This window comes from Charadrius vociferus, unplaced genomic scaffold (genome assembly GCF_000708025.1).
Source record: "Charadrius vociferus isolate BGI_N301 unplaced genomic scaffold, ASM70802v2 scaffold544, whole genome shotgun sequence".
NCBI lineage: Eukaryota > Metazoa > Chordata > Aves > Charadriiformes > Charadriidae > Charadrius > Charadrius vociferus.
The window spans coordinates 215,004-226,750 of NW_009648162.1; the positions used below are offsets into that span (position 1 = coordinate 215,004).

General features: G+C 54.2%; 2 protein-coding genes across 2 annotated transcripts in view; one reads left to right on the top strand and one right to left on the bottom strand.

Moving 5' to 3' along the window:
• LOC104285628 (shootin-1-like) overlaps nt 1-515 on the top strand; it is a 5,169-nt gene extending 4,654 nt beyond the window's left edge. The window contains exon 10 of the mRNA XM_009884095.1: nt 285-515. Coding sequence (XP_009882397.1) covers nt 285-515 — 231 coding nt within the window. The remainder of the gene's footprint in view (nt 1-284) is intronic.
• A 6,284-nt stretch (nt 516-6,799) lies between these two features.
• Nucleotides 6,800-11,747, bottom strand: part of TEX261 (testis expressed 261) — an 8,970-nt gene continuing 4,022 nt past the window's right edge. Inside the window, exons 2-6 of the mRNA XM_009884096.1 lie at nt 11,378-11,457; nt 10,722-10,875; nt 8,648-8,715; nt 7,376-7,478; nt 6,800-6,915 (exon numbers count right to left, since the gene is read on the bottom strand). Of these exons, the coding sequence (XP_009882398.1) occupies nt 6,800-6,915; nt 7,376-7,478; nt 8,648-8,715; nt 10,722-10,875; nt 11,378-11,457 (521 nt within the window). The remainder of the gene's footprint in view (nt 6,916-7,375; nt 7,479-8,647; nt 8,716-10,721; nt 10,876-11,377; nt 11,458-11,747) is intronic.

Genomic DNA, 11,747 nt, shown 5'->3' on the forward strand with positions numbered 1-11,747 from the left:
CTGGGGGGAAGACGGATCCTCGTACGGAGTAGGGCTTGGCGGGGAGGGGATGGGGGTCTCAGGCTGGATGATCCCCATGGAGCGAGAACATCTCCAGGGACCAGCGTAGAGGTGACACCCACACGTGTCCCCTTGCTGCCCCGCCGCAAGCCCGGCTGATGCTCCGCGGTCCTGTCCTGTCACCATTCCAGGCGACAAGCTGCTGGGCAATGGCACAGGTCCCAGCGGAGTCTGCTCTTGCTCTCACCCTGCTCCATGTCTCCTCTCTGTCTGTCTCTCCCCAGGGGACAAGGACATCAGGACGGCTCCATCCGGGCACTCACTGGGGAGTGAGAACGGGGTCCCGTTCAGACCCCGGGCAGCGGGTGGCCTCCCCAGGACGCGGCCCCTCACTCGCCTGGCTGGAGGCAGGGGAGAGCTGGGGTAGAGGCAGCCAGCCTTCGCCCAGCGCCACCGGAGCCGCACGGCCACAGCAGGGCGAGGAGGGGGCACGGTGGCGGGGACGGCTGCTGTGAGCTTTCACCCTCCTTTCCCAGCAGCTTGCATCCTCTTGTACTTTAATTAAAAGTGAGGTGGCACTGGTTCTCCACACGCCACTGGAAAGGCACGTCTGCCAGGAGAGGGGGTGGCAGCGGGACGGGGCTGTGGGCCAGCTTGGATGGCAGCGGAGCTGCTGCAAACTGGTCCTGGCAAGAGAACTCGTGGGACCAGAGCAGGGGACCCCTTCTCCTGCCACCTTATGGTGTCAGGAGACGCTGGGCAGGGACACATATAACATGGCACTTACTTGCTGCAAGGAGGATGTTTGTGTCACCCTCCCTCACCTCTGCAGTCTGAGGTCTCCACCTTTAAGGAGGTAAGTGGTGCCCAGACCCTGAAAGAAAAGGACTTTGATGTGTGTCTGGGTAGAATAAGCCGCAGTGTCCCATGTCCCCACACCACCCTCCCAACCCTGCTCTGCTGGGGGTGGCCAGCCATGGCACAGGCAGGTGCTCTGGGCCAGCAATGCTGGACGGGGAGTGCGAGATCCCTCTCGGTGCCAGTGGAGCCCACTGGAAAGCTCTGAGCCCCAACCAGTGGCTGAGGGGAGGCTGGGACCATAGGTCTGCAGATGGAGACATCCGTGGTGACCCTCCTCTGCAGCTTTTGTCTCCTGTGTGGGACCCCAGGGAGTGCGACCCAAACCTCCTGCTTCTGGTGAAGGAAACCCCCCAGACTCCTGAAGGTCTTGGGTTTTCCTCTGGAGGTTGGCTGAGCTGCTGCAGCCCCCCCCAGCTCTCCCCCAGTCCCGCAGGCAGCCCCTGCTGGGGGAGACCTATCTCTGCAGGAGAGGACCAACCACAAGGAGAGCTCATGGGGCTCTGGTGGGGCCACACTCTGCGCCCGCCTTGCTGAGGGGTTCAGGTTCAGGCTGGCCGTTCCCGGGTGAGCATGGTCCAGTCAAATCCATGTCTCTGGTACCCCGATGTCGGGGGGTGCAACCCAGCACGCCCAGGCTTCTCCCAGCTCAGGGGTGAATGGTCCCTCCAGGCGCACAGCTCCGAGGCTGGGGTCTCCAGAGAGCTGGCAGACCCTTATTTACTCGAAGGGATGATGCTCTTCAGCCTGTGCCTGTTTTTATGCATTGGGGTCCACAGGAGATGCATTTTCCCCTCGAGCTGCTGCCTCTAAGGCTATTGAGCTGAACCCAGGGATTCATTGCTCTGGAGCAGCTGTTGGGTTGTTCCCAATCCAGGGAAAGACATATCTGTATATAGGTAATCAGAGGTGAAGAGCATGGATCTGCTCCATGGAGCCACACTCCCAATCGCCTGTGGTCCCACAGCACCCACGGGTGAGCCCTGCCGGTGTCCCCCCATCCCCTCCCCACTCCCGGCCGCAGCCTGTTGCAGGGGTGTTTCGGGTGCCTTCAAGCGGTCCTTCACGCACGGCAGCAAAGTGAACAGCTTTGTACAGCCGAGCTTTGAACTCGCCCACCGCAACTTCAACAATACCCAGAAGGACCCGTGGCAATGCTGGAACATACTGGGAGATGGGGGGGGCAGCACTGCCGGGATGCGGACGGTTTCAGTGGCAGTGGCTCCCAAACCCTGCCATGTCCATCCCTCCGTTCCAAGGAGACTTCGAGCCACATCTCTTCCTTTTAAATCTGAAGAACAACAAAAGCCTTAACTTAATTGTGGTTTCTCCATCTCTGCCGCCTTGTTGTGGGCAGGAGACACTGGGCAGGGGAAAGCAAGTGGCAGCATCCTCATCCCTTGCACCAGATGCTTAATTAGCCGGGGCAATTCCCTTCATCCTCTCGGGGCTGGTTTTATCGAGGAAAAACAGTACTGTTCAGGTCCTGAACTCGTGGCAGGGAGGACGGGCTGGGTCTGTGCTAAAACCTGGGAGAAAATGGAGCTCCCGGCAGCGTCTCTGCCATCAGCTTTCCCCCGGGGCGTGGGTGAAGCCAGGGGAGGTTAGTGGGTCCTCAAACATCCCTTCTCCAGGCAGAGGGGCCACCCCTTCCTTCAGACGAAGCTGCAGGGACATGGAGGGTGTCAGGGCAGGTTTGTGCTGCCGGTCACTTGCGTGGGCTCAGGTCCCTATAGAAGCAGGCACATAGGTCTGGCATCCCCTATAGGGGGTTAAAGCCAGGGCTGCTCAACCCTGGGGGACAGGCAGGACCCTTTCTTTCTTTTCTAAATAGTTTATTCGGTTGTGTATCAGAGAAGCCAGGGGCAGCCAGGACTGTGGCTGCTCCAGAACATCCCCCTGCCAGGCTGCACCTCCTTCCCTGGAGTTAATTATTCTCCCCGTTAAAAATGCACGCCTTAGTTGTAGTCTGGATTTATGTACCTTCCGCTTCCAGCCAACGATCTCATGATGCCTTTTTGCAATAATTAAAGAGCTGTCTGGGATCAGACTGAACGGCGCAAAGGAATAAGGACGTGCCAGGAAAGCCGCTCTGCTGGGCGCAGTGGCAGCGGAGAAAGGGCGAGAGGTTTTCGGTGTACTCAAGGAGGGGACAGGTCCCTTCCTGGGAGACCTGCAGCGCCTGTGGTCCCCCCTGTCCCCTGGGGACAGCCAGAACAGGTTGCTGTCTTACAGCACTCTACCTCTCTGCTTTTTTTAATACATTTTCTTTCTCCTTCTTGAAGGCGTAGACAACGGGAACTAAAATATTTAAGGCGAGGAGCTTATCTTTCTAATTACCAAGCGTTTCTTGTCCTGGCCTTTCGATTCTCCAGGCACCTGAGGGCTGCCATGTGGAAAGCAGACAAGGAAAGGCTGCTTGCAAGACGTACAAGCTCACCCAGACTAAAGGATGAATGTCAGCTTGTTGAACAGATCCTCTTACTGAAAAAGAAGGCAAGAGCCGCAGGGACCACAGCCCTGGGACCAGCTCAACCAGTTCAGAAAGCCCAGGGAGGCTGGAGCCAGGCTTGCCCCCCTTGCTCCTCCTTCCCTGGCCAAAGCTGAATTTCTCCAAATCCAGTTTTTCGGGTGATTCCCATCACAAGGAACCCAGCACCACCTGGCTCTCGCTTTTCGATCCCTGCCGAATTTGGCCTCTCCCACGCACCCGCTCAGCACCATCAGGGGGAGAAAATGCCACGGCCCGAGCATGGTTACTCATCGGCAGCCTGCCCTTTCCCACCGCCGCATTGCCTGCGCGCTGCCCGCTCCGTATCGAGTGAATTCCTCTCCCCTGATTGCACCCTCCAAACACCCATGAAAATCAATGCCGGCTCCGCTCCCGTAGGACAGGCAAGTCATGGCCCGGCGGCTGCACCATCCCCAAGTCGCTGGAGACACCACAGTCAGCAGAGAGCTGCCAAGCAGAGACACTTCGGAGGGCAGCTACATATTAATATACATGACTTTTAAACACTTAATCAAAGTGGTAAGTCACACTTCTTTTTAAGCTGAAGCTTCTTGCAAACCCTCTGCAGGTGGAGTGCAAAGCATGCTTGCCTCGTCCCTGTGAATAACGAGAGATTTTATGTCTTATTCACCAGATTTCTTGGGGTCCCCGTGTTTCAGGGCAGGGAATGGGGTGTTTAGACCAAAGCGGGGCTCCAGCAAGAGGGTGTATTTTCAGGAGCCAGCCTCAAACCTCTCTGTGTACAGCGGATGAGAGAGCAACCGGGGAGCTCAGTGTGATCCTCGCAGCCCCCATGGTGTTACCTTCTCCCCACACAGCTGGAGTCTTCGGGGGGGGCTTTTTCAGATGCTCGCCTTTTAAATATTTATAGGGTTTCACTTGCTATCATCTAGTTACATGACTTATCTGAATCTGGTTCAGCTCAAAGAAATGTGTGTCATTAGCATCTTAAACGCCCAATGATCACAAGCAGTAGTCAGGAAAAATGGACTTGTCATCTGGAAAAATACAAAGTAATCTACCCTCGCTTTCTGGCTAAGTGAATGGGAAAGTGAGGATTAAAATGATGTGGTGGAAGGGACATTAAAGCTACTGATCTTCCCCATTTACATCCTCTGCACTCGTTCAGTGGCAGATGAGTCTTGGGGCTCTGCTTTTACTGCAGTACCCTGCAGAAAAGAAGGGTCCAGACCCCTGCATCGTGCCCTGCCCTCCCTGTCACTGCAGTGACAGTTCTCATCCCATCCCTCCTGCATCACATTCAGAGAGACAAAATTAAATTTAAACCCAATCTGACCCTCTGCCGTGCCCCGCACATCACTCAGCCCCAGCCCGGGGGGCTTCACATCGCCTGCCGCCCTCGGCCAGCAGGATCTCGCCTGCCCTGGCCCATCTGTCTGTGCCCGAGGCAATGGAAACTGTTAAAGACAGTTTGGAGCAGAGCTGTGAACACACATCCAGGAGGTTCCTGGCAGTCTGCAGCCCCCCCTGCTCTGGTGCCTCCCCCAGCATTGCCGGTGTCCGCCTCCCTCCTCCATGGCAGAAACCTATTTTTCAGCCTAAATTTGGTCAAGCTTAAACCAGTCTCTCAGGGAACGGGGCAAAAGCATCCGGCTTGTCCCACTGCTTGCCCAGGCGGCGGTGAGCCAGGGCAGGGGACAGAGCCTGGGCCCAGCGTCCCCCACCCTGTGGCCTTGAAGCAAAATTACAGCACAGCACCCGAGTTGGGGAGCAGCTTCTCCAGGAGTTTCCCAACACTATTGGCCACGGACGATAGTTTTCTCCCACCTGTGTGTTACACCTTCTTGTATGCTTTACCTGCTACTAATCATTCTGCTTCACTTTCAGTGCCTTTACCTTCATTTCTCTGACTCCCCGGTAACAAAGACCTCTGTACTGAAAACATACAACTCCCTGCTAACCCCTCTCAGTGATCAGCATCTGCCAAGGCCTCGGCGATGCGCCTTCTGCAGCCCTCAGGTCCCCTTGATAGCTCTCTCATCCTCCGCTATTTCTCTAAAAACATAATCAGCATGCAGAGGGCAATTTCCTCACACAACAACTCAACACCGGAGCCAAATGCTCGTGAGCCCGAGGGACAACACTGCATCCAGCCTCTCTAGTAAGGTGAACTTCACCTAAAGCCTTTATTAGGTGAGCAGCTCTCAAACAGAAACACTTCTATTAAATTAGCATCAAAACACGCCAGTGTTAGTGGAAACCCAGGGGCAGGGAGAGGTGCAGTGGGACCACGTGCCTCACCTTTGCCTTCAGCCAGAACTGGCCACAAGAGAAAGAAATAAGCCATTTCCCTCAGAAATTCCTCAAAAAGCCTTCCCATACCATGAAACTGTGTTGCCGGAGCTGGGCATTTCTGTGCTACAGCCATGCACAGCCCTGGCTCCTGGCTAGCATAGGGACATCTAGTTCTGGCACAGGCTGAAGGTGACCAATAATGAACCAAAAAGGGGCGAAAAAATCCTTACGGTTACAAGGAACAAAAACAAAGTGTTCACCTCCTGCTCAGTACGATCGTTTTTTTCTTTTTCTTTTAGGAAAGGAGGGAGACCTCGTGAGTTTAGCAGCACTGGGTACGCCAATCAGATGAAACCCAAGGGAAGCTGAGGCGACTCACTCAGAGTCTTGCTCCCCTCATGGTCACGCAGGTGGAGAATCGCTCTCCATGAAACAGCTTCCCGGCCAGCACTGCCGCAGCATCCTGTCCACTCAGCGAGGCTTCCAGCAAAACCAGAAAAGAGGAAAGCGGGCATTTCCAACATTAAAATCAAACAAAAAGAGACGTCGAGTCCTTCCAGGTCACCTTCCCACAGCTGTGGAACGCAGGGAGAGGCGCCCGCCCTCGTGCTCCCCTCCCGACTTGTGCTCCGCAGGGGGACGCCAGCATCCTCCAACGCTGGCAGGCTCCCAGCCGGAATACGTGGGAGTTCAACAGTTTGGTTACTTTATTCTTTTTTTTAATTAATGGCTCTGTGTAAACCTCAGTTAAATGTCAAGCGCGTTCTGTCGCCACACTGAGGGAACAGTTCCCCCACAGCCAAACTACACCACGCACAAACTCCTGGCTTTAAACCCCAGCAGATGACAACGCCTCCTAGGTCCCCGAGCAGGGCGGGCAGAGCCAGGAGGCCAGACCCTCCTTGCGCTTGGCTGGAGCCAAACATCCTTCTTGCACACAGTCCCAGGGGATCAGCAGAGCTGTATAAAAGGCGCGAGCCCTCCCCGCGCATCTGTCCAGCGCTGCTGGCACCTCGGGCCATCGTCCAGTTTATACGTTGATAGCAAAATCCCTTCAAGAGACATCGAGGAGAGTTCAAGCGAGGCCTGGGGACAGTGCTGCCTCGCAGCCCTCTGCACAGTTTAGGTCTGCCCTGTTCCTTCACCGCAGCCGATGCCGGCTGCATCTGGGGATCAGTAAATCTTCTGTCGGCTGGGCAGAATGGCCTCCTTGATGACAGAGAAGATAAGGAGGATACCGGAGCGCTTGCCCCTCTTCCCCTTGGTGAAGTAGTTGGAGACGACGTCGTCTGCAGAGAGAAGGGAAGAACAATCAAATACAAATCTGTGACAGCCACAGGAGCCCTTGGACAGGTTGTCTGATTTCAGGGCGACACATAAGCTGCCTTTAAAGTACAAAAGTTTCTGGTTTGCTCAGATCTGGCCTACCTGGGCATTCCCATAAGCCACTGCCAGGGAGCCCAAATCCTCAGCTCCCTTTCTTGAGCTGCAGGAAGAGTCCAGGGAACTGGAGAGTGTCCAAGCGACACTGCCCCAGGACTGGAGAGATGCAGGATGTAGAGCTGGAACAGCCCTCCACTCTGCTCACCCCCACCCTGCAGAAGCCTCACTTTTCCTGCCTCAGTTTTTGGAATAATTTACCTAACTAGCTGCCCCTCTTCCCTCCTCAGTGCAGCAGGACTGGGGTGTGTTGGGCACAGCCTCTGTCAAAAACGAGCAGGCATCTGCCCAGGCCTCAGGAGCACTCACCTCCAGGCTGCACCGTGGAAGGCAGGACATTCTCTCCAGCCGACAAGGAGACAAAAAAAGCAAAAGGAATTAACCACAGGCAGAACGTGAAGTAGGCGAGAACCTGCAGGCAGAGCAAGAGGGGCAGTGAGAGCAGAGCCGCAACACACTCAGTGGCCTTTCACACACCGACTTCCGTCTGGACTGACACCCACAAGTGCTGTCTCAGCCCCAGCTGTACCTCCATACCACACACCCCAAGTTTCTGCCTGAACCCCTTGAGAGAAAGGGCACTGCAGGGTGAGAACCAGAACTCAACCTCTCCTGAGTCTCTCGGGTGCTGAGATAGTGTTGCCCTCCAAAGCTGATAAGGGGATAAAATTCACACAGCAACTTCCACGGAAGGACGGGGTGGGCAGGAAAAGCCCTTGCTCCTGTCCTAAGCACCCGGAAACCTTCACTGCTCGCAGAAACCAGAACTTTAAACAGCACAAATACACAAACAGGAGATTGGCTGTGCAATTATGACTAATTAAATCCTCTTCACACCTTCCAGGCACTAAAAGGAAGAGTCAAGCCCTGGGCTTGCTCCTCACATCCCAGGGTGGAACGCTGGTGTAGCATGAGAAGTTGGTGCTTGGGGGAGCAGCCGCTGTGGTCTGGGGAGAGCTAAGCCAAGACGTGCTGAGCTGTCACACCAGCCTCCTTGCGCACACAAATGCTGCAGAAATGTTAAACTTCTTAAAAAGGTTGTTGCTTTTTTAAATTTTGGTGAAGTTTTTTTGTTTATTTTTAAAATTTGCACTTGGTGGCAGCTACTTTTGGGGCCAAACAAGCCCCTTTGTGAAATCAGGCCTTCCTCTTGGCAGGTGCAAGTGCTGTGAGACAGAAGAATCAGCATGTCAGAGACATAAAAATAATGAGGAGCAATTACGCCGAAAGGGAAGTGATTTGTGGTTAGCTTGTAAAAAAATTAAAAATAGTATTATTTTCTCTTTTTCCTAGTTTTTAGCACATCAGGAAAAAAAAAATATCTGCACTTAGCATTCAGTATTTCTTCTGCCCTTCAGTTGGCTGAGAAAGCGTCAAGTCCACACCTGAGAAAAGAAACTGCAGCTTCCCTGGTAATTGAGAGGGAATAAGCACAGGAACCCCCAGGGAAGGGCTGTGAAAAATATCCTCAGTGTGTCCTACTGCTGACTGAAAAAATGACATTTTCCTCTCCCTCCTCCCACCAGCAGCTCCATGCAGGCTGGAAGAACATGGATCGACTCCTTCCCAAAGGTCTCTCACCTCAGAGAACAGGTAATACTCCTCGGCAAAGTACTGGAACGCTAAGTAGTGATTGAATATAACCAGCACTGCCAAAGAAAAACACAGCAAAGTCAGTCTCCAGCCTGGAAGCAATACCATCAGCTTATTCCAAGGCCACCCGAGGGAGGACATCCACCTCCACCATAACAGTTCCCACAAGGATCAGCTCCTCCCTGCCACACAACCCCTTCCCCGCAGCCCCTGTACACCCGAAATCCTGCTGTGACCAAAATATTTTCATTCATCTAGTGAGAAATGGTGTGAGTAGCCAGAATTCCCCCATCCCAGCTTTGTTTTGCTGCTCTGTGCAGCCCCGCATAAGTCCCTCGTCCCCGAGGGCACCCAGGATAGCCCAGCATGACACTTGCTAATGCTGTGCAGCGCTGAGAGAAGCAGCAAAAAACCCTGCGTCCCCAACAGCTGCTGCGGAGAGAAACTCTCCTGCCATCTGTAAACCAAGTCAAGCTGAAATGCAGCCAGGATAGTAGGGTTCACACTGTCCTCAGCAGTGAAAAACACCACCTAGCTCTCAAGGAGCAGGAATCAGAGCTTTGTTCGCCTTTTATCTGAGATACCAAGACAGCAACCCCCACCCAGGAGCACCAGGTCAATACAGCCCCAGCAAGAGACAAACCCAACACGAAACGCTGTGTCCCGTGCTGCTTTATCATCTGCTCCAGCCTAAGGATACAACCGAAGATCCAGACGAGAGTCTGGGTCTGCCAGAAAACAGAGCTCCTGATCTACACACCACGGGAGAGCTACATTCATTTTCAAGTAGCGGATAAAATCCTGCCGACGTGAATGCTTTGAAGAGCAAGGGTATTTTAATCGTACACAGACAGCACCCTGCAACATGCATAAGGACTCCAGAAAGTCATGCTGGAAAAAACTTTTGCCCGTTCGCTACTTAAGGTGTCACTACAAATCACTCATATCAGAGATTTGAAGTCAGATCTGTGCACAGGACACTAAAACATGCAGGAGACTCAGCAACTTGCGGGGGGAGGAAACCATTTGACCTACTCAGAGCAGCCAAAAACCAGTTCAATTGGCAGAGCTACTAGCCCACCACCCCAGACCCAGCAGCAGACCTACTCCCAGGTTCAGCCTATGACACGGCTCTGGCCGCTCATCAGCTGAGCACAGCAGACAAACGGCTAAGCTGTATGCTTTGGCCAAAATATTGGTGCTACTAATTTAAGCCTCTGCCAGACCTCACACCACAACCCTGTGCCCATGCCAGCTGCTCAGAAGAAAGACCCTCATGCCCATCTTGCACCAGGGCTTGCCCAGGCAGAAGCAGGCAGCCCACAGCCAGCTGGAGATGGAGCCACAACAGCCGCAGACACAGGCTTGGCAAATACCACAAGAAAGGTGAAAACATGAACAATAAAAATCCCTGATTTAAGCTTGGTAATGCACTTTTCTAACAGGACTTTTTCCGGTAACCCTGATGAATTTCCACGTTAACCGTGGACACCTGTCTCAAAGCTCTTCTTTCTCTGAGCATCAGCTCCTCATGATGCCACACACACACACACTGTGTCTCACAGCCCAGCCTGACTACGGGCTATAATTAGACACACCAGGTTTTTTAGTTCACTTCAAATCCCTCCTGCTCTTTACCAAGACCCAACGAACACCCAAAGCAGGAGGTCTGCAGGGAGAAGGCTGAGCTTTGGGCCAGCCAGAATCTTGTTCCCCCAGCGCTGTCGCCTGAGTTTGGAGCAGAACCAGATGTAGGGTGAAGTAGATGGTGCCTGGGAAAACTTGGCGTCCCCAGTTCTGTGCACGGGCACACAACCAAAGGTGTTTCCTGCATCACCAGGCCCAGCCCACAATTATCACAGTCACATAATAAAGTGCAATTAAGAAGTACTGCACAAAGCTCAAAGTCCTTCCGAAAGCCACAAGGGCTACAACAGCAAAACCTAAACCTTTGCTGCCACCCAGAGCCCACCCAGTGATGAGGGTCACGAGGATTCCTCTGCCCTAGAGCACACTTCCACCCCAGTGCCTACTCCCGCGGGAAGGCAACAGCCCCACTCACCGCAGGACAGAATGAAATTGGAGGACGTCAGGACAATGAAGGGGAAGGTCTGCAGCAAACCAAAGTAGACCAGGTTGGTGAAGAGCCCCACGCCCACCATGAAACCAGGGAAGTGTTCGAAGAGGTAGAGGCCAACCAGCACAGCTGAGGAGAACTGGAAGAGAGAACAGGGGCTGCGTGGGGCAAACACAGGGGTGCAGGCAGCAGGACTGCAGGCAGCTTCACAGACAGGAATTCTGCTATGTTCAAGGTGATTTTTAGTGCACTCTGATGGCACCACATCTCCCAAACGACCTCCCATTCGACACCAGCCCCTTGGGAGAGGGAATTCCATCTTGCTTCTGTGGCTCCTGGTAGGACATGCCGTGGCTCAGCTTCAGTTTCCTCAGCCAGCGGGGAGAGGTATTGCCCAGGAGAAGTTAGGCAGAATCAACACCTCCCCAGTTAAGTGAGGTGCCGATTGAAGCGGCCCCTGCCAACCTACCCCCTCAGGAGACAGAGTTGTCTTGGGACCAGGAGAAGCAGGAGCTTCCTGAGCACTTGACGCCTTCATCCAGAGCTGACATCCCATGCCACAGCTGCTCTGCCAGCCTCACTGCTGCCTCAGGGGTGATTTCGACAAGGAGCCGCCTATTTTTACAAGCACAGGGACTTACCCAGATCATGTATTTGATTATTCTCCTGGTCACAACCGTGTACTCCTCAATCAGTTCCGCCAGATAGTACAGCCCTGCAGCTGTGGGAGAAATGCCTGGCTCAGCCCCACAGACCGGGAGGGACAGGGGCAAACACCAGTGCCTTCAGCTGTATGGGCCCACACTCACCCAGTCTGGGAGAGACAGAAGGACAGGGTGCCCCCGAACAAATCTCTGTGGCACCCAGGGCACCCCCAAACTCCAGGGCTTCCACAGCACTTCAGGAGCACTCAAGAGACTTCACAGGCACCCATGGGGACCTTCCCCCACACAATCTCTGTCACCCACAAGACCTCCGGGGCGCTCAGAGGCCTCAGCAGCATCCAGCCCC